General features: G+C 46.3%; 1 protein-coding gene across 2 annotated transcripts in view; it reads right to left on the bottom strand.

Moving 5' to 3' along the window:
• Window positions 1–3,304: 3,304 nt before the first annotated feature.
• Window positions 3,305–22,116, bottom strand: part of rhobtb1 (Rho related BTB domain containing 1) — a 35,745-nt gene continuing 16,933 nt past the window's right edge. For both annotated transcript variants that reach the window (XM_067429871.1, XM_067429872.1), the window contains exons 7-10: window positions 21,770–21,920; window positions 21,202–21,290; window positions 9,840–9,945; window positions 3,305–8,178 (exon numbers count right to left, since the gene is read on the bottom strand). In XM_067429871.1, the coding sequence (XP_067285972.1) occupies window positions 8,009–8,178; window positions 9,840–9,945; window positions 21,202–21,290; window positions 21,770–21,920 (516 nt within the window). In that variant the 3' untranslated portion in view covers window positions 3,305–8,008. The remainder of the gene's footprint in view (window positions 8,179–9,839; window positions 9,946–21,201; window positions 21,291–21,769; window positions 21,921–22,116) is intronic.

Here is a 22,116-nt window from a genome sequence, read left to right as displayed (position 1 = left end):
AGGATCAACATGTGACCAGCGTTTGCTCGTCGGCGTGAGCTGAAGGAGGCGTGCCCGACCGATGCTGTCATGCTTGTTAAGGTGATTACCTACCACTCAAACATTGATCTGAAGTATCATATAAATTCTGTAAAACGGTAACCAATAGACTACTATAATGACGCTGGCTTGTAAACGTCAGCATCGTGATTATTTGGCGTTTGAAAAAAATAAAACCCATGAAGTTATATTCATATGACATGCTGAAACATGCCACTGACTGTAACGTTACCTGGGATGAAGACATTTCACACGCGCCGCCAGAAGAACACCTGCATGTGAACTCCTCCTGCAGTGTTCAGGGGAACTGTTAGTGCTGCACCAACCTGCGGGGCCGCTTTTATGAAGTTATTTGGCCCGCACCGCACCATTGTATATATTTTTACAACCCGCCCCGCACCCGCGACCATTAAATAGACATACGGGGTCCGCGGGTTATGAGACGACCCACGCATCACTAGTTCAGGGCTATCAGGGTTGTCATGTCAACAAATGCACGCGCGATGGCATCCCCTGTTGTAGGATGACAGCTTACGACAGTAGTTGAGGACATTTTTTTTTTCAACTGTAGGGGGACCCCGAGAGCAAAAGTTACCCAGTGTTGCTTTAAGGCTCTTGGTTTTGAAGCGATAGACCTGGGTTCGAATCAATCTTTGGCAAGCTCACTCTTCCCCCTTTTCTCAACACATATCACATTAGAAAGACATTTATTTTTTAATAATAAAAATTAAGAAAGTTCTAAAAGTGTAAATAAAGTGCCTAATTAAATTATATTTAATAATAATAAAGGCATTTATTGGGTAGGGTTAGGGCAACATGTCCTCCACCCAATACGCCAATATAGGTCGTTTATCACGGCCTTGAAATACGACTCAGGAGCGTTTACTAATGTTGCGCCCCTCGACTTTTAATTAATTAAATATGACACATTGGAGCATTTTCTAAAGTTGTGCTCCTATTGACAGCAGGACACTTTCATTTTAATGCATTTTTCCCTTTTATCTGCTTAATATTTCAGGTTTTGCATAGCTCAGTTGGTAAAGCATTGCACTATACAACAACAACAACACAACGTGATCATGCGATCGTGAGTTCGATCTATAGACGGGGGATACATGGCTATCCACCTATCACTCATAGTACCCACGCCCTTAATTATGCTGAACTTTAAGGCTTTATATAACGTAAACGAATGAGTTTAAAGAAAAATTCACCCCCCTCACAGTTGTCATGAAGGTCAAAATTAGCCGTATAGGCCAAAACCACTAATTGTACCAGGCTGTAAAAAATGTTTTTTTTTTTTTTGTAAAGGTGGGAATTTTAACATGGGGCTCAATGAGATTCTGCTCCCTGGAGCCTGTTCCTAGAGGCCAGTCGATGAATTGCAGTTTACATTACTTCCGTATTGGCTTCAAGAGAGATTGCGGGAGGTTGCCGCTTGCGTCAGATGTAACACGACACTGTCATTATTTTCACACCAGTAAGAGGGCCAATGACTCTAAAATGTAAATATAGGTCATAATAAGGTGCTTGAAAAACGACCTAGAGTCATATTTTTTTGATGGACAGGTTGGGTTAGGGGTAGGTGTAGGGAGTGTTTTTTATTTTCCCATTGAGGTGGCATTCACTTAATAAATATAATAATGTTATTATTGCATCCTGATAATTTACAACAATACTGAGGTGCAAATTGTATGTATCTGTAAAGTATACCTTACATGTAAGTACTATTTAAACAGAGGCTACTGCAAAGAATTACTTTTACAGTGCAAATAGAATATATCACTATTTTCACTTAGTATGCTATTTCACTTAGTCGCTATTTAAACAGTGTAAATAACATCTATCACTATTTGCACTCAGTGTAAATACCATCTTTTGCTAAGAAAATATGCTATTTTCACTGAGTGTAAATATCATCTAGTTACGATTTATACTTGGTGTAAATAGCATATTTCGCTATTTGCACTCAGCATCTATCACTTAGTGTAAATAGCCACTGCCTTATTGCCTTATTTATTTTGTTAAATCTCATATGCAGATTTTATTTGTAGACTTTTTGTTGTCCCAACATCAAGGTACATAGGCCTATAGTAGCCTCATTTAGTATTTGGGCCCTTAAAAATGTACGAATGTTATCGCATAAGATACCAAAAATAAAGTTACATCTGTGATGCTGTTAAAGCTTTTCACTCTACCAACTTTAATTTTCTTCAGCATTTTTGCTTTACTACTTTTTTAAGGGCGCGTCTCAATCATCTCACTAGTCCACTAGTCAGGGCACTGATTAGGACATAAGTCAATTGGCTGACTTCCTGATCAGTGCCCTGACTAGTGGACTAGTGAGATGATTGAGACACGCCCTAAAACAGGATTAGGCCTTAGTTCAATGGGACATTTAAGTAGCTTTTATAAACGTGCCATTGAAAAATACATTACTGATGTGCATCTTAAGACAAAACAATAGCACTGACATATTTTAAGATCTGTCACTAAAAGTTTCTGTTAAAACAGCTAAATGATTCATTTCAGTCTGGGACTAGCCTTAAGCCTTGTCTGTGAAACCGGGGGCTTATGCATGCTGCGTTCGCGCCTTGTCGTAATTACCTCAGTGTCAAGTCGAGACAACGTGATGTTCTATTCAAAGCTCTTCACATTCTCCAACTGGGAATTATGATTTCTATGGCAACACTATCAAAGCCTAAATGAGCCTGTATCGATTAGGTGTTTTAGCTGTCATGTGGAAGGAGCTCTCAGAAAATTCCCATTTTACAAGTTGTAATTACAGCATTACAGTGATTTCAGCAGTTCTGAAGCGCCAAACTGCTGAATCACGTGACATTGGCGACCCGAATCTTTGATCGATTCACTGATTCATTAACCTGATGTTTGATTCTTTTTGGAGGCACATGGAGAAGAAGACAATGCTGAATAAAATCGTAGTTTTTGATATTTTTGGACCAAAATGTATTTTCGATGCTTCAAGAGATTCTAATGAACTAACTGATGTCACAGATGGACTACTTTGATGATGTTTTTATTAGCTTTCTGGACATGGACAGTGAAGTGGGCATTGACCGCATTATGCTCTGGGACTAAAATATAAAATATCTTAAACTGTGTTCTGTGAGTCATTAATGACATCAATTTCATTTTTGGGTGAACTAACCCTTTAATTATGAAACTGTTTTTAAACCAATTTGCATCGGAAGATCACATTAATTTAGAAACAAATTATTGAATTAGAAAAACCAATTACTCGATCCCAAGTAAAATCAATAATTTATTCAACAATATTCAATTTTATTTTTTTAAAAATAAATTAAACAAATACATAAATAAACAAACAACCAACATTTAAGATAATGACCAGCAAGATCAAAGGCATTTAGACAGCAAGAACCAAATGAACCAGCCATTTGGTTTTCAGCAGCTACCAATAGTTAACAACAATTTCCGCCAATACCACTGAAAAAACAAACAAACAATCATGGTATCTTATGCATGTGATCATCTATATATTGCTTTGGTAAACTAAAGAACAATCTACACTATAATGACTAAACTTTATTATTTATTTTTTTCAAGTATGAACGTTCTTTCTTTATTAGGCAGTTACATTGTTCGTCTGGTTTCGTTTAGGATACATCGGCACCGACCGGGTGTTTTGTCGTGCAAAAACTGTCATTGTCTTAGTAGATACTAACACATAACGCCGCAGTACATTCTTTACCTGTGAAAACAGACCGTAACACCCTACCATGAAACATCTACATACATTAATTATTCATTATAGGACACAGCAAATTGTTTTAGCTTTCACAACTATGACAATCTTTGATGTGTAAATAAAGTTACAATCCACTACAGTACATATGTAACTTCTATCACGACAATGGTGGAATTAATGTATTATATGCGAGTAGTGGTTATATTAGGCCTATTTATTTTTGTTAGTTATGGTTTGCCCTGAACTAAGCTGTGTTTCTAAGCCCTTCTAATTATAAGTGAATGTGTAGTTTGTCAGTAAAGATTAGCATTATGCTAATAGACAGTAGAAAAATAATGTGTAACTGGTATGTGACTGTAGCTCCTGTAAAACCTATTCCATCTGGAAGGAGCTGGGCCATTCATATTATGCAGTGAAGCAGCAGATAAACAGTTTTTGTGCACTGGTGTGGACGCTAACACAGTTATCATTATAGCTATTGTTGTTGGTGTAAACGGGCCTTTAATCTTTAGTGAATTCCCTTTCACGTTGACATCATCATACAGGAAGTAACATCGGTGAGAAAAAAAAACAGAGTTATGCATAAAACTATTGTTCCTGGAAGGTGGGGAACACATAAGTATGGGAAATCGCACTCTCGCACCAATTGGCTAAAGACACCTTTATTCACGCCTGAAAGGCCAACGGTGCATGTCAACTTTGGAGGGACTACCTGCCCAAAGCATATAAATTCGGGCACATGCGTCATTCCCTTTGTTCGGTCCAGCTCTTCACCGAGCCACTGACTATGCAGGGCTCAGATGTGTTGTACGTTGTTTCCCTCCTTCTGGGAAAAATGATATGCATAACACAAGATTCTCTTTCAATTGGTTAACTTGGACAAAAGCATACCAGGTTGGCAAAGCATACAAAAAGCTGATCAGAACAGCACACCTGGATAAGACTCGCACAGGGCATAAAGTCTCCTGTCTTCCTCTGAGTCATAAGAGAGGGGCGGGCAGAATATATGCTATATGCACTATATGCCTCCAACATAACTTTAGGCATATTTCCTGATGTCAGCACCAGCAGCAGGGCGGATTCATTTTAAGACACCATCCTACCGGCACAATTGATTTTGTGCCACTTTAAAGCAACCAAACGGCAAGTGGGTGTGTGCTTGACGCAGCACCATTAATTTTACATTTACATTTATGCATTTGGCAGACGCTTTTTTCCAAAGCGACTTACATTGCATTCAAGGCACACATTTTTACATTATTGTTATTTCTTGCTTTCCCTGGGAATCGAACCCATGACCTTGGCGTTGCTAGCGCCACGCTCTACTAGTTGAGCTACAGGAAAGGGACATGCCCCATGATGCCCCATGATGCCCCGAAATGCATGCCACGATGCATTAATGCCCCATGATGAGCCGAAATAAGCGTCAATTATCTTCCAACATGGGTTCTGGGCCGTACATGCAACAGGGCATCCACCCCCAGTGAGAAATTCCTGCTTGTGATTGAGAAAAACAGCGGGCAGTGTGTTTTTTGTAGAACCAAAAAGAATCCCAGTGTTGCAGATGCCACTCCCAGGTCTGCTCCACCACTCAGATGGCCTGTGACTTGCAATGCCCTGAGTGCCGCTAAATGTCCGTTGCCCCATAACAAGAGTGTACATGACGTACATTCCTTATAAAGGGAAGAGAGTGTTTGTCTGTTTATATATGACATTTTTATATACTGCCATGTTGCCTGTTCTGACTAACACAGTAACACACGTCACACAGCCTCCCCCAAGCAGTTCCCCAAGCAGATAGCCAGGTCCATCTGCAGCAAGGACATGAAACTAACCCAACTTGCCATGAACTTTTCGTACTGTGTGGACTAATTTGTCCCTAGAACCTTTGGGCTTGACATAGGGTGGCATGGGCTTCGGCCACAAAGCTGTCAGCTCCGATAACCAATCCGGGTAAAGTGGTGTGTTCTTACCACGGTTTGCACAGGAGACAAATAGAACCATTCGAAGCATAATCTTTTCTGTATTGCAGGAAAGGACAGGCCACTCCAGCAATGACAGCTCTCCTGCCGCTCTCCGATATGAATCAATGAAAGGATCTTCCATCACCTTACTTTCACCCGCTGCCTCAGAGGGCGAGTGGGGAGCTGTGATTTGCCCCACTTAAAAAATGTGGCAGAGAATTCTCTGCCCGCATCAAGCAAGACCGAGTCATCCTCGCGACACTCAAAGTCCTGATCAAACGCAGGGGCAGCCAGAGAAACACTGTCGCGATCTCACAGACTCTTCTCGACTTCCACACGATTGCCCCAACTCCCCTCCCGAAAATGGCTCGAGCCGCATCTGGATCAGCACCCGAAGACAGAAGCGGACCATTTCTGGCCACTGCCCCACCGAGTACACGCTCAACAAATGCTACACACGGCTCGAGTGTGGAACGGCGGAGCTGCAGGCAGTTCACACATGCCTCGGGTTGGAGACCGTCAACTTAGAGTGGAAAATCCCCAAACACACCAGACAGTGCTTGTGAGTATCCTTTTCTGACATTAAATACCCACGTCATAGGGCAGGGGCGAGAACCCACCTTATGAATAAACATTTTGTTTAATAGCCCTTTTTTAGCTTCTCTTTTTCAACAAGAGTCAAGCTACAGTAGGTTTTTCTTGTAAATGTGGCGTGATGGTGTTCTAGCAGCATGGTGAAAAGCTGAAGAACCAGGGCCCTTTCAGGCCAATGTGTCTTCAGCGAATGGAGCAAAAGCGAGACATCCCATAGTCATGTGTTGTACCGAGTGAACCGACTGAATGGGAGCCACACAAAAGACTAACAATGCATTTGATAAATTGTTGTTTTCTGTGGTAACTAACTGCCAATATCGCACTAAGCAATGACTAACAATAAAATCCTGATAGTTTGGACATATTTTTGCATTGTTTGCACGCAAAATCAAAGTTTCTCGAGGAACGTATTGCGAGTGTAGTATTGAAATATACATTTTCCTCCTATCTTATATTTTTGTCACCACAACCCTTTTGGGGCTCCGTATCATTTTGTAATATTCTTTCCTGTTTCTTGACACTTTGTAAATAATCAAGTTATAATTAATACATTTACGGGTAAGTGCCTGAGTTTTACTGGAACATATTTCAGAAAGACTCGCATTCTTTTACAAAAATGCATAATTTGTAGACTGGGTAAACCCAGCCTGATCTTCCGACGATTTGATTTTGCCCGGCAACTCAGTCTGGAAACCTGTACATTCATTTCTTCTGCTTCTGTTACACTTTTGCAGGAACCAATCACAGACTGGCTTATCCACCTTGCGCGCTATTGGAGGGTTTAACACAATGACGGACAGAGAAGTGATGGGTCGTTGCCCATTGATCACGCCTCTTGTGTTCTGATTGGCTGAAGGACTATCCAATTGCAAACAGAGTCATTTGAATAATGCTCGTTTATCACACCTCTTGTGCAGTAGAAAATACAGATCAGACTCCCTAGATCAGTGTTCAATCTTAAATTGAGCTTGGTCTGGTGATAGTCAGACAACATAATTTGTTTTGTTTTTGAAAAGAGATTTGGAATAATAGGAATGACCCAGCTATTGCGTTTCTGTCCCTGCTATTTACATAGGGCTGAATGCTGTAAGCTCTTACAATCACGATGATCAAACTACATCCATTATATTACAATCATATTTCAGCAAGCCCAAACCTCAAGTGCTCTTCATTTTTGGTTATAAGTTGTCCAAAACACAGGCCTCCCACATTACCCAAAATCTGCCTGAATGCAGAATCGTACAATGCAAATTTTGTAAATCAATGCATGTGCTCTGAATTAGTGGCATACATGAGCATTTTCCACTTAGATGACTTCATTTAACAGTGTGTTGATGCAAATATACAATATATAGCACCTAAGTGAAAAAAGGAAATGCAAGATAAAACAGATTCCCTAATCCTCTTAAGTGTTTAAAGATTCTTATGCGTCTAACACAGTCAGATCTCTGCTGTGACACAAACATGTCCAACACATCAAATCGATTCTTAAAACGAATATTACACCATAAGGAATAGGCTTCTATCACCTCCACAGATTTGTTGGCCAGCATTGATAGGACAGTGAGATTGTGCTTTAAACCGATTGCTTATTTAGCGTGGCCTGTTTCATCTTAGCAAAATAGGAAAGGAAGGAAAATAAGAGCTTTAAAAATAAAACAAGCTTTAGAATGGTACAGACTCAAGCAACAGCAGGGGACGTGCTCCAGAAACACCAGCGCCGCCGCGAGTGATGTTTATTCAAAACCACATCCTCTTTCTCTCTCTCCTTCTTCACCCGCTGATAGTGATCTTCCTCCTTCAGATACCAGACCGGAGGCCAGCGGTGCTTCTCAAAATACTCCTGGTTTTCTGCTCACATTACAACACAAGCCCAGAAAGATGTCAAGAATGATATACCATAAAGCTTATGAAACAGAAATGTGTCTTCTCAAAGGAACAGTTCACTTAAAAATGTTCATTCTTAATTTTTTTGCTTAAAGGGGACTTATTGTGCCCTTTTACACAGTCTTACATTTTTGTAGTCTATTTGAATAGGGCCTCATTCATGAAACTTTTGTAAATAAACAAGCAAATTTACGAAAACTGTTCACTGTACTACTATTCACAAATGAACTGTCCTCTGGATACACACGTTTAACTACCGAATCTGTGGTATACGAAGGTATACCACAGATTCGGTAGTTAAACGTGTGCATATTAATGAACTCCAAACAGTTGTAAATAGGGCGCGCAAACACGCTCATTCATAATTAGCATTAATCCCCGCCCATGAGTTACAACTATGCAAATGACATGTCCAGGAATGCTGTGGAATTTTCTGAACTTCCTCATCAGGTTTGCCTCCAGTATATTGCACAAAAATGTCAAAGAGACTAATTGGCCATATGCCTAACAATACATTTTTATTTAATAAATAAATATTTTAGCCAGCTAAAAAAATGCGCTTGAAAGCACTTCGCAAGGGCAGCGTTTTTCCAGCTGAGATACTTTGGTTGCTATGTGTTATCTCATTTTGAAGACTATTACTGAATATACAAATGCAATAACCAGCACATTGTTGTTCAGTTGTTGTACGAGTAGAATGATTGGTCGTGTAGGATTTGTCCTGCCCTTGCTCCACTGTGATTGGACAGTGGGTGGAAAGTGACTGAGATGAGTGTTGCCTATTACCCAAAGTTGAACAGTTAACAAAAAAAAAAAAAAAACTTATTTTTATGGTACACATTGCATCAAAATGCTATGTCATCAGTTTTACGTTCAAATGTTTTACGCACCATTTACACATGTGTAGGGAGCAGGTGTACATTTCTTACATACCTACTAAGATTTTGAAAATACGATTTTTTTTTTGTGAATCTAAACATTTACATCAGAACAGCTTTATGAACAATTTACACAAAAAATAAAATAAAATTTGCTCGTGTTTCATGAATGAGGCACACAATTAACTTTTTTTTTTACATTATTGCAGCACCTCTCTTCCCAGTCTGTTTGTAATGTTCTGTTTAATACCGGACTCTATGAAGCCCCTCCTTCCAAAAAGCGCATTGTACTCTGATTGGCCGGCTGGACCAGTCTGTTGTGATTGGTCAACAGCTTTGAGCGTGTTTGTGAAATTTCACGTCCCTTACCATAAACACGTTTCAATGCAGTACTATTAAATATAAATTACTCAAATGCTCAAATGTAAAAAAGCAAAAAGGAGCAGCTGTCTGTAAAACACAAAATCTAGAAATCTACTACATGGCCACTATGAACACTATGAAAAAAGAGCATGAAAAAAATTCTCAAAAAATTATCCTTTTGTGATCCACAAGAAGAAAAATTAACAGCATATAGACTTAAAATATTATTTGGATTTTTGGGTGAACTATCACTTTAAGAGAACACTCTTAAAGACTCATCATAACTACTTCTATGTAATAAAGCAAAGTTTAATGTTAGGTGCTTTGAATCATACAGTTCCAATGATGACGTTTGTCTCATAATTGTTCAGGAAATGTTTTTACCCAGTGATTTCGACTTGATCTCTTTGCGGTAATTGGCACATATCCTGTTGTAATGGGTGCAGATGTAGTGTAAACACCAGGCACCGAGTTGATTAGCATTATGGAACTGTCATCAAAACAGAGAATAAAAAACAAGACGTTAACATTGTTTGTATGATAAACAGTCACATTGGTATTCAGTCTAAATATTGAAATACGATCACTGTAAACAAAGGTTTGAATTCTGAAATGATATTTTGGATTTTACTTTGAATTCTTGCAGCTACTGTCAAATCTTTGAAGGTTATTGTACAATTTAAGGTAGGCTAAAAGGAAAATGAAATGCCACCAACAGTGGGCTTATATAGTGACCTATAACAACTCTCATGGTTGCTCCAAGCCAAGGCAATTATAACTGCAGTATATTTATTGCAGCTTTTGATAAAAGCATCAGATAAATTACATACAGTTGTACAGAATACCACACATGTTTACTACTGTATTGTACACCTATAAAATCACAGCTGATTTTATTGTAGAGACTCAGGATGTTTACAGAAAGCATTATGTTTCTGAATGCTGTTAAATTACATTATAATATTTAATCAAAACTATATTTGCTACAAATGTTGGCAATCATTTACAGGAAATGTTTTTGTGAACATTTTAAATGTGTGACATTTATATTTACTTGGGCTGGGGAAAATAACACATGGATCTTGAGATAAATCTCTAAATGATATGTAATGTTGAATGCGTTAAAAAATCATCAATAATTAAAAATTTAAAAAATGTATTTCCTGGGGCTCCGCTAATGTTTTTAGCATGAACATACACAGCTAATTACATGTCCCTTGTCCCATAGCTCAGATTACAAATAAATTGCTATATAATTACATTGCATTAATTACATTGCACCCCTCCTTGAACTGTCACCTTATCGTGGTGGAGGGGTTTGAGTACCTGAATGATCCTAGGAGCTATGTTGTCCGGGGCTTTATGCCCCTGGTAGGGCCTCCCAAGGCAAACAGGTCCTTGGTGACGGGCCAGACTAAGAGCAGTTCACAAGCCCATTATGAAGAAAGTAAAAACAAGGGCCGAGACGTCGCCCGGCATGGCGCAGCCGGGGCCCCACCCTGGAGCCAGGCCCGGGGCTGGGGCTCGTATGCGAGCGCCTGGTGGCCGGGCCTTCCCCCATGGGGCCCGGCCGGGCTCAGCCCGAAAGAGCGACGTGGGGCCGCCCTCCTGTGGGCTCACCACCTGCAGGAGGGATCATAAGGGGCCGGTGCATAGTGGATCGGGCGACAGTCGAAGGCGAGGCCCCCGACGACCCGATCTCTGGACACGGAAACTGGCTCTAGGGACGTGGAATGTCACCTCGTTGGCGGGGAAGGAGCCTGAGCTTGTGCGGGAGGTCGAAAGATACCGACTAGAAATAGTCGGGCTCACCTCCACGCACAGCTTAGGCTCTGGAACCACACTTCTCGAGAGAGGCTGGACTCTCTACCACTCTGGAGTTGCCCATGGTGAGAGGCGGCGGGCTGGAGTGGGTTTGCTTATAGCCCCCCAGCTCAGTCGCCATGTGTTGGAGTTCACCCCGGTGAGCGAGAGGGTCGCTTCCCTGCGCCTTCGAGTCGGGGATAGGTTTCTCACTGTCATTTGTGCCTACGGGCCGAATGGCAGTGCAGAGTACCCGGCCCTCTTGGAGTCTCTGGGAGGGGTGCTAGAAAGTGCTCCGACTGGAGACTCCATCGTCCTACTGGGGGACTTCAACGCCCATGTGGGCAGTGACAGAGACACCTGGAGGGGCGTGATTGGGAGGAACGGCCCCCCTGATCTGAACCCGAGCGGTGTTCTGTTATTGGACTTCTGTGCTAACCATGGCTTGTCCATAACGAACACCATGTTCAAGCATAAGGGTGTCCATCAGTGCACTTGGCACCAGGACACCCTAGGCCGAAGGTCGATGATCGACTTTGTGGTCGTCTCATCTGACCTCCGGCCGTATGTCTTGGACACTCGGGTGAAGAGAGGGGCGGAGCTGTCAACCGATCACTACCTGGTGGTGAGTTGGATCCGATGGCGGGGGAGGAAGCTGGACAGACTCGGCAGACCCAAACGTACTGTGAGGGTCTGTTGGGAACGTTTGGCTGAACCCCCTGTCAGAGAGATCTTCAACTCCCACCTCCGGCAGAGCTTCGACCAGATCCCGAGGGAGGCTGGAGATATTGAGTCCGAATGGACCATGTTCTCCACCTCCATTGTCGACGCGGCCGCTCGGAGCTGTGGCCGTAAGGTCTCCGGTGCCTGTCGAGGCGGTAATCCCCGAACCCGGTGGTGGACACCGGAAGTAAGGAATGCCGTCAAGCTGAAGAAGGAGTCCTATCAGGCCTGGCTGGCTTGTGGGGCTCCTGAGGCAGCGGACAGGTACCGGCAGGCCAAGCGGACGGCAGCCCGGGCGGTTGTGGAGGCAAAAACTCGGGCCTGGGAGGAGTTCGGTGAGGCCATGGAGAAAGACTATCGGTTGGCCTCGAAGAGATTCTGGCAAACCGTTCGACGCCTCAGGAGGGGGAAGCAGTGCCCTACCAACACTGTCTACAGTGGAGATGGGCAGCTGCTAACCTCAACTGGGGATATTGTTGAACGGTGGAAGGAATACTTCGAGGATCTCCTCAATCCCACCGACACGTCTTCCTTCGAGGAAGCAGAGGCTGAGGGCTCGGAGGGGGACTCGTCCATCACCCGGGCTGAAGTCATCGAGGTAGTTAATAAGCTCCTCGGTGGCAAGGCGCCGGGGGTGGATGAGATTCGCCCTGAGTACCTTAAGTCTCTGGATGTTGTGGGGCTGTCTTGGCTGACGCGCCTCTGCAGCATCGCGTGGCGGTTGGGGACAGTGCCTATGGACTGGCAGACCGGGGTGGTGGTCCCTCTTTTCAAGAAGGGGGACCGGAGAGTGTGTTCCAACTACAGGGGGATCACACTCCTCAGCCTCCCTGGGAAAGTCTATGCCAGGGTACTGGAGAGGAGAATTCGGCCGATAGTGGAACCTCGGATTCAGGAGGAGCAGTGTGGTTTTCGTCCCGGGCGTGGAACGCTGGACCAGCTCTATATCCTTCACAGGGTGCTGGAGGGTTCATGGGAGTTTGCCCAACCGGTCCACATGTGCTTTGTGGATTTGGAGAAGGCATTCGACTGTGTTCCCCGTGGCACCCTGTGGGGGGTGCTCTGGGAGTATGGGGTCCGGGGCCCCTTGCTTAGGGCAGTACGGTCCCTTTACAACCAGAGCAGGAGCTTGGTTCGCATTGCCGGCATTAGGTCAAATTTGTTCCCGGTGCATGTTGGTCTCCGGCAGGGCTGCCCTTTGTCACCGGTTCTGTTCATAATTTTTATGGACAGAATTTCTAGACGCAGCCAAGGGCCGGAGAGTGTCCGGTTTGGGGACCACGCGATTTCATCGCTGCTCTTTGCAGATGATGTTGTCATGTTGGCAACCTCAGACCAGGACCTTCAACATGCACTGGGACGGTTTGCAGCCGAGTGTGAAGCGGCTGGGATGAGAATCAGCACCTCCAAGTCCGAGGCCATGGTTCTCAGTCGGAAAAGGGTAGCTTGCTCACTTCAGGTTGGTGGAGAGTTCTTGCCTCAAGTGGAGGAGTTTAAGTATCTTGGGGTCTTGTTCACGAGTGAGGGAAGGATGGAACGGGAGATTGACAGACGGATCGGTGCATCATCTGCAGTAATGCGGGCGATGTACCGGTCTGTTGTGGTGAAGAGGGAGCTGAGCCGTAAGGCAAAGCTCTCGATTTACCGGTCAATCTACGTTCCTACTCTCACCTATGGTCATGAGCTGTGGGTCATGACCGAAAGGACAAGATCCCGGATACAGGCGGCTGAAATGAGCTTTCTCCGCAGGGTGGCTGGGCGCTCCCTTAGAGATAGGGTGAGAAGCTCGGTCACTCGGGAGGAGCTCAGAGTAGAGCCGTTGCTCCTTCACATCGAGAGGAGCCAGCTGAGGTGGCTCGGGCATCTATTTCGGATGCCTCCTGGACGCCTTCCCAGGGAGGTGTTCCGGGCACATCCCACCGGGAGGAGGCCCCGGGGAAGACCCAGGACACGCTGGAGGGATTATGTCTCCAGGCTGGCCTGGGAACGCCTCGGGGTACCCCCGGAGGAGCTGGAGGAAGTGGCCAGAGAGAAGGAAGTCTGGGCGTCTCTGCTTAGACTGTTGCCCCCGCGACCCGGCCCCGGATAAGCGGAAGATGATGGATGGATGGATGGATGGAATTACATTGCAATAAATGTTGTAAAACAGAGTTGCAAACAAAGATTATTAAAGTACATTTTAAAAGAAAAAACTATTTTAGTTTTTCTTACTATAAATTTTAACACAATGGGCCCTTTTATAACAATCTAAGTGTGGCAAGGGGGGCGTGGTTCAGCGAGGTCTGCAGCGGGAGAGAGAGCCGCGGGACGAGCGGTAAGTGAGTGGGTTGGACGCAGATTAATAACACCTGTCTCTTGTTCCAGTAATGAGCGCGGAGAGGGTATAAAACCTCGGCGGAACCAGAGACCAGGAAGAGAGAGAGACGGACGGTTGATGCTGAAACACAGACTGAGAAACCGGAAGCCGGAAGTGCCGACCCGGAAGTGATCGCGAGTGTTTGGAGTTGGAAAGAATCTCCACACCATAAGTGTGCTTTTGATATATTGAGTTGATAAATAAAAGAGCATCAACCGTCCAGCCGACCCCCGTGTCCTCTTCCTTCCTCACATTAAGAACTGTGTTACATTGGTGCCGAAACCCGGGAGGAAGTAGGACAGCGCCGCCGCCATGCAAACGCCCTCCGCCTCGCCATTTGCGGACATTATTACATCCCTCGCGGTCCTCCATCAGGACCAACACCAAGCCATGCTGGACCTTCGGGCAGACCAGGAGCGCCGCTTCGAGGCCATTGCCCGAGGCCAGCAAGAGGACCGCGAGAAGTTCCGGAGCTGGATCGACCGGGAGGCTCGCACCGAAGCCGCCGGGCTCGCCAGCGCACCGGTCCACGTGGCCCTGCACAAAAAGGGGCCACAGGATGACCCAGAGGCGTTCGTTGACCTCTTTCAAAAGGCCGCGGAGGCCTGCGGGTGGCCCCGGGCACAGTGGCCGGTGCGCCTGATACCACTGCTGACAGGCGAGGCCCAGGCGGCTGCACAACAGCTACCGGTGGCGAACCTCCTGGACTATGATGACCTAAAGAAGGCCATCCTCCAGCGGGTCGGCCGCTCCCCGGAGCAACACCGACAGAGGTTCCGCTCCCTGGAGAGGGGGGAGACCGGCCGACCCTTCGCGATGGCCCAACAGCTCCGGGACTCATGCCGCAGATGGCTCCTGGCCGGCGGAAGCGACGTGGACCGCAACGTCGATCTGGTGGTACTGGAGCAGTTCATCGCTCGGCTCCCAAGGAAAACTGCCGAGTGGGTCCAGTGCCACCGGCCCACGTCGCTGGAGACGGCCATCCACCTGGCGGAGGACCACCTGGTGGCGTGCCCGGGGGTCGGCGCACCCCTTTTAACCTCTCGCTCTCTCTCCCCCCCCTCTGTGTCTCCCTCTCCTCCTATCCCTCTCCCTAGGTCACGCCCTCCGGGCCCTCCTCGGATTCCCCCCAGAGGCCGGGGTGGGATGGGCCCTGGACCGCTCGGGAGTTCGCGGGCTCCGCCCAGGGGGGCGGGGCTGCTGGGGATGGGGGGTGATAGTGGCTCTGGTTCCGCGCCCTCCCCGCGCTCATTGTCCAACCCACTCCCCGCCGCAGGGGTGGCGGGTAAGCCTGGGCTGGCCTGCTGGCGGTGCGGTGATCCGGATCATTTTGTGGACCGATGTCCGAGGATGGACATCGGGACAATGATCCGGATCCCGGACGTCCAGCGGACCACCCCCGATCAAGCAGGAGAGTACCAAATTCCTGTAAGTATCAAGGGGGGTACATATCAGGCCTTGGTGGATTCAGGATGTAACCAAACCTCGATCCATCAAAGCCTGATGCAGCCTGGGGCATTGGATACAAGCCGCATGGTTAAGGTGCGGTGTGTGCACGGGGATGTGGTGGAATATCCGGTTGTCCCAGTCACGATACAATTTCGGGGGCAAAAGCATAGTATAGAGGTGGCGGTTAGTCCACACCTCCGGCATCCGCTAATTCTGGGGACGAATTGGCCCGCCTTTACGGCTTTATTGGGATCGTTGTGTGCGGATGCCGCTTGGGGGAAAAAGGCAAGGAAGGGGGCGGTGCGAGTACAGCTTGGGGAGACTGAACCGGGACCCTCGGAGACAACTCCAGAGGAACCGAGCGGGATTGAGAGACTAATTCTCTCGGACCGCGATGACTTTCCTCTGGAGCAGTCCCAGGACGACACCCTTAAGAACGCTTTCCAGCAGGTCCGATCGATCGACGGACAGTCTCTCCAACCTGCCTTGCCTGTCTCCTATCCTTATTTTGCCATAATAAAAGATCGGTTGTATCGAGTGACCCAAGACACTCAGACAAAGGTAGATACAACCCAGTTGTTAGTACCAAAGAGCCGCCGGGAAATGCTTTTCCAGGCGGCTCACTCTAACCCGATGGCGGGCCACCTGGGACAGGCGGCCACGCTGAATCGTTTAATGACCCGATTTTTTTGGCCAGGCATTCATGACAATGTGCGCAGGTGGTGCGCGTCTTGTCCTGAATGTCAGTTGGTGAATCCACTGGCCGCCCCAAAAGCGCCATTGCGCCCCCTTCCATTAATGCAGGTCCCCTTCGAGAGAATTGCGATGGACCTCATCGGGCCATTAGAGCGATCCGCACGCGGACATCGTTTTGCGCTAGTTATCGTGGACTACGCAACACGATATCCGGAAGCAGTGGCTCTCCGCAACATCTCTGCGAAGAGTGTTGCGGACGCACTGTTTCGTTTAATCTCCCGAGTGGGGATTCCGAAGGAAATCCTCACTGATCAAGGCACGGCGTTTATGTCACGCACGTTAAGCGAATTGTACGGATTATTGGGCATTAAATCCATTCGAACAAGCGTCTATCACCCACAAACAGACGGCTTGGTCGAACGATTTAATCGCACTCTTAAATCCATGATCCGTAAATTCGTACAGGAAGACGCCAAAAATTGGGATCGGTGGTTAGAACCCCTCTTATTTGCTGTGCGGGAGGTCCCGCAAGCCTCCACGGGGTTTTCCCCCTTCGAGCTTCTCTACGGACGGCAGCCCCGGGGGGTGCTGGACGTCCTACGAGAAACTTGGGAGGAGGGGCCTTCTTTGGCCAAGAACGAAATTCAGTATGTGCTGGACTTGCGAACAAAACTCCACACCTTGGGGCGGCTATCGAGGGAGAATTTGTTGCAAGCCCAGGACCGCCAGAGCCGGTCATATAACAGGGGTACAAAACTACGCAAATTCACACCGGGAGAGAAAGTGCTCGTTCTACTCCCTACGTCGAGCTCAAAATTAATGTCAAAGTGGCAGGGGCCGTTTGAGGTCGCACGACAGGTAGGAGAGCTCGATTATGAAGTGATACGATCCGATAGGAACGGGGCACGTCAAATATACCACCTCAACCTGCTAAAAAAATGGAATGAGGTGGAATCAGTGTTGTTGGCAACGGTGATCGGGGGAGAGGATGATCTCGGGCCAGAGGCGAGCATTAAAGCGCAATCAGTCGCCCTGGCCCCTGGGGGAGATCACCTCTCACCGTTACAACTCACTGATTTATCAAAATTGCAGGCGGAGTTCGCTGACGTGTTCTCGCCCCTACCGGGACGTACCGACTTGATTCAGCACCATATCGAGACCGAGCCGGGCGTGGTAGTTCGCAGCCGGCCGTATCGCTTGCCTGAACACAAGAAAAAGGTAGTTCAGGAAGAATTAGGCGCAATGCTCGACATGGGAGTAATCGAGGAGTCCAACAGTGACTGGGCGAGCCCGATAGTTTTGGTTCCCAAAACAGACGGCTCGGTCAGGTTCTGTGTGGACTACCGCAAGGTGAACGCTGTGTCGAAATTCGACGCGTATCCAATGCCGCGGGTTGACGAGTTGCTTGATCGGTTGGGCACGGCTCGATTTTATTCGACGCTGGACTTAACAAAGGGCTATTGGCAGATCCCCTTGTCTCCATTGTCCAAAGAAAAGACAGCTTTCACCACGCCGTTTGGATTGCACCAATTTGTCACGCTTCCTTTCGGGTTGTTCGGGGCGCCCGCTACCTTTCAGCGCCTCATGGACAGGATTTTGCGTCCCCATGCCGCATATGCTGCTGCCTATCTGGATGATATCGTGATTTACAGTCACGATTGGCAGCGGCATATGCAGCATGTCAGGGCGGTCTTGAGGTCGCTGAGGGGAGCGGGGCTCACGGCCAACCCAAAGAAGTGTGCGATTGGGCGGGTGGAAGTAAGGTATCTGGGCTTCCACTTGGGTCATGGACAAGTGCGTCCCCAAATTGATAAGACCGCAGCAATTGCAACCTGTCCGAGACCCAAGACCAAAAAGGAGGTTAGGCAGTTCTTGGGGCTGGCGGGATATTATAGACGGTTCATACCAAATTATTCGGACCTCACCAGCCCTTTGACTGACCTTACTAGAAAGGGGCTACCAGATACGGTCCAGTGGACGGAGCCGTGTCAACAGGCTTTTACCCGAGTGAAGGCTGCTCTATGTGGCGGGCCGCTCTTACACTCCCCTGACTTTTCTCTCCCTTTCTTGTTGCAGACTGACGCGTCGGACAGGGGGCTGGGCGCAGTCCTGGCCCAGGAGGTGGAGGGGGGAGAGCGGCCGGTGCTGTACATTAGCCGTAAGCTCTCCAAGAGGGAAGCTAAGTACAGCACCATAGAGAAGGAGTGTCTGGCCATCAGGTGGGCCGTTCTCACCCTCCGCTACTACCTCCTGGGGCGAGAGTTCACACTCTGTTCGGACCACGCTCCTCTCCAATGGCTCCACCGCATGAAGGATACCAACGCGCGGATCACCCGTTGGTATCTAGCTCTTCAGCCGTTTAAATTCAAGGTGGTCCACAGGCCGGGTGCTCAGATGGCTGTGGCCGATTTCCTCTCCAGAAATGGGGGGGGGGGGGGGGGGGGGGGCTGCAGGCCGGACGGCTCCCCGGCCTGAGTCGGGCGGTGGGGGTATGTGGCAAGGGGGGCGTGGTTCAGCGAGGTCTGCAGCGGGAGAGAGAGCCGCGGGACGAGCGGTAAGTGAGTGGGTTGGACGCAGATTAATAACACCTGTCTCTTGTTCCAGTAATGAGCGCGGAGAGGGTATAAAACCTCGGCGGAACCAGAGACCAGGAAGAGAGAGAGACGGACGGTTGATGCTGAAACACAGACTGAGAAACCGGAAGCCGGAAGTGCCGACCCGGAAGTGATCGCGAGTGTTTGGAGTTGGAAAGAATCTCCACACCATAAGTGTGCTTTTGATATATTGAGTTGATAAATAAAAGAGCATCAACCGTCCAGCCGACCCCCGTGTCCTCTTCCTTCCTCACATTAAGAACTTTGTTACACTAAGCACACGGCACGAGGTGTACTTAGGGCGTGTCCGAATCCAACGATGGGGAAAATGGTCTGTGTGGTCTAAAAGGGTTTAAACCAATGTACAATAAACCAATCAGAATCTCATCTCCCATTCCCTGTAAAAGCCAGTTGCGCTTGCACCATAGCGGATTCACTATTTACATGCCGGAATTTGCGAGCAGAAAAACTGAACGCTTCTCAGAGAGGAATATTTAAAAATGTTTGTGTGCTGCTGCACGTCCTTGTGTGTGTAATAAGAAGAGTGTACACTCGTTGTGCACCCGCCTATAGGTGCATATTACCAATGCGACCTTTAAAAAAAATCACACAAAAAATATTGCGGCATTGACTTTAGAGCAGGTTTCAGTTGGTCAATGGCGCAGTCGTTTTTAGTTGCCTCAAAATAGCAGCTCGCTTTACAGAAATGTACCTGAACACACCTCGTTCGCAGACCAGCACGCCCATGGGGGCACAAATGGACGCAAATGCATTTTCTATTTAAACATTGTGGTGCTGGACATGAAAAGGATAACTGCGTTGGGCTGAAACTAGCAAAAAAACATTTGCATCGTGCCTGGCGTCACATTGCACAGGGTGTATGATAGGGCCCAATATGTTACTTGCCATTTCTGTGTAATTATTTGTGAATTTACTAGCAATTTCTGAGAGAAAATTGTTTACATCCAATGCCATTTTTTTCCCCAGTGTACTCATTTTAACCTCTAGTCTAGGGGCAAAATCTATTTAATAGATTTATTTATATTTATCATTAATATTTGACATACCTTACTAGTATGTGCGTAAAATATATTTACTTTATACTGATTCTAATTTAAAGGAACATGCCACTATTTTTGAAAAATTTCCAACAGTTGTGTTTTACCGTTTTCGAATCCATTCAGCCAATTTCCAGATCTGGTGGTGGCACTTTTAGCATAGCTTAGCATAGATCACTGAATCTGATTAGACTCTTAAAATTTGGCTCAAAAAAATTACCAAAGAGTTTCGATATATTTCCTATTTAAAACTTGACTCTTCTATAGTTACATTGTGTACTAAGGCCGACAGAAAATGAAAAGTTGTGATTTTCTAGACTGATATGGCTAGGAACTATACACTCATTCCAATGTAATAATCAAGGAACTTTGCTACAGTACCAGCAGTGCAGTGGCATTACGCAGCACCTGAAAATAGGCTACCTTCCGTCAACATAACTAACGTGACAACCTAATCTCCGGTGTATTCTGATTCAAATAGATACGCTCAAGGATCTGCACCAAAGTAAATATCTTCTGAATCATGTCTCAGAAATGTCTCCATGGTTACAAGGCATGCTCTCTGTGCAAGCAGGTTGTCATGTTGGTTATGTTGACAGAAGCCTATCTTCAGGCGCTGCGTAATATCATTGCGCTGCTGCACCCATGACAGCAGCAAAGTTCCTTGATTATTACGCAGGAATGAGAGTATAGTTCCTAACCATATCGGTTTAGAAAAGTCACAACTTTTCTAGTGAGATGCTAACGGTCTAATCAGATTCAATGATGTATGCTAAGCTATGCTAAAAGTGCTACCGCCAGACTCGGAGATCGGCTGAATGGATTTGAAAATGAATATTTAATATTTAAAACTAGTTATAAAATAAGTCTATTTTCAGAAATAGTAACATGTTATTTTAATTTGAAGATTCCATGTGTAGATATATTTACAAGTTTAATTTTAGAGGCGATTCACTACAACTAACCCATGTGATTCAGAGCCACAGCATTAATATTTACATTTATACATTTACCGACACTTTTCTCTAGTATTAATTATCCATTGTAATAATGAAGGACAGATTTACCTGAGCAAGCTCCAGATAGGTGATTACCTCTCCGTCAATATCCTGTCCATCTTTAGATGCTTTTAATAACTCGCTCACGGCGTATTGCTCTGAGGAGAAAAAATATCTATTAAACACATTTAGATAAGCTTTCCCCCATCATCTAGAAGAGTTATTTACACCAAATAATATTTCATGTGATGCTTTGCTACTCTTGCAGACTGTAAATAATCTGAGGCACAAAAAAAAGAAAATGTGTTTTCTCCCAGGGCGGTGCAGGCTACGCAAAACCTGAGGTAAATAGCTACATCTGGAGTCACAGATAAATTTCAGCCTGTCACCACCACGTCATTAGATGACGTCTGCCGGACAGATTGTAGTGTGTGCCACACAAAGCTCTGTAGAGACATTCTCTTTTATTTGGCACCTTGACATCACTCGTTGCTAAGCAACACAGAACGAAAGGGCTGAAAGGCCTGTTTGCTTTGGATCTGAGGTGGTCAAACGGCTCTGCCCTGTGCTTGAGGAACACATGTGGTGTTTTGTGTGTCATTTGGAGCGTGCGGCGGGGCGTTGGCAAAAAGCTCACCTGTCAGGGCGATGAGCCGTGGAAGGCACAGTCTGTTGGCCAGGGCGATTAGCTCCATTGGGTCCAGGTCTGCCATGGGCGATAGCTGATTGGTGTAGAGATACTCGAGGACTGCCTGCATGCATACCCTGCTGGTGTTGGGAAATGAGACCTGGCAACACATATGAACATACGTCATTTTCAATTTTTTCAATTCGATTTGGTTCCACTAAGCCGGCGTGAAATAGCTTTACATCCCATTTACTTCTTAAATGTGACAATTCTTGAGTGAAATAGGAAATCTTTGGAAAAAAATTTAGAACAAGCCTTGATTTTATCCAACGAGAACTGATTAAATTGTGTGGGCA

This window comes from Pseudorasbora parva, chromosome 21 (assembly GCF_024679245.1).
Source record: "Pseudorasbora parva isolate DD20220531a chromosome 21, ASM2467924v1, whole genome shotgun sequence".
Lineage (NCBI taxonomy): Eukaryota > Metazoa > Chordata > Actinopteri > Cypriniformes > Gobionidae > Pseudorasbora > Pseudorasbora parva.
This window is presented reverse-complemented; position numbering and strand designations above follow the sequence as displayed.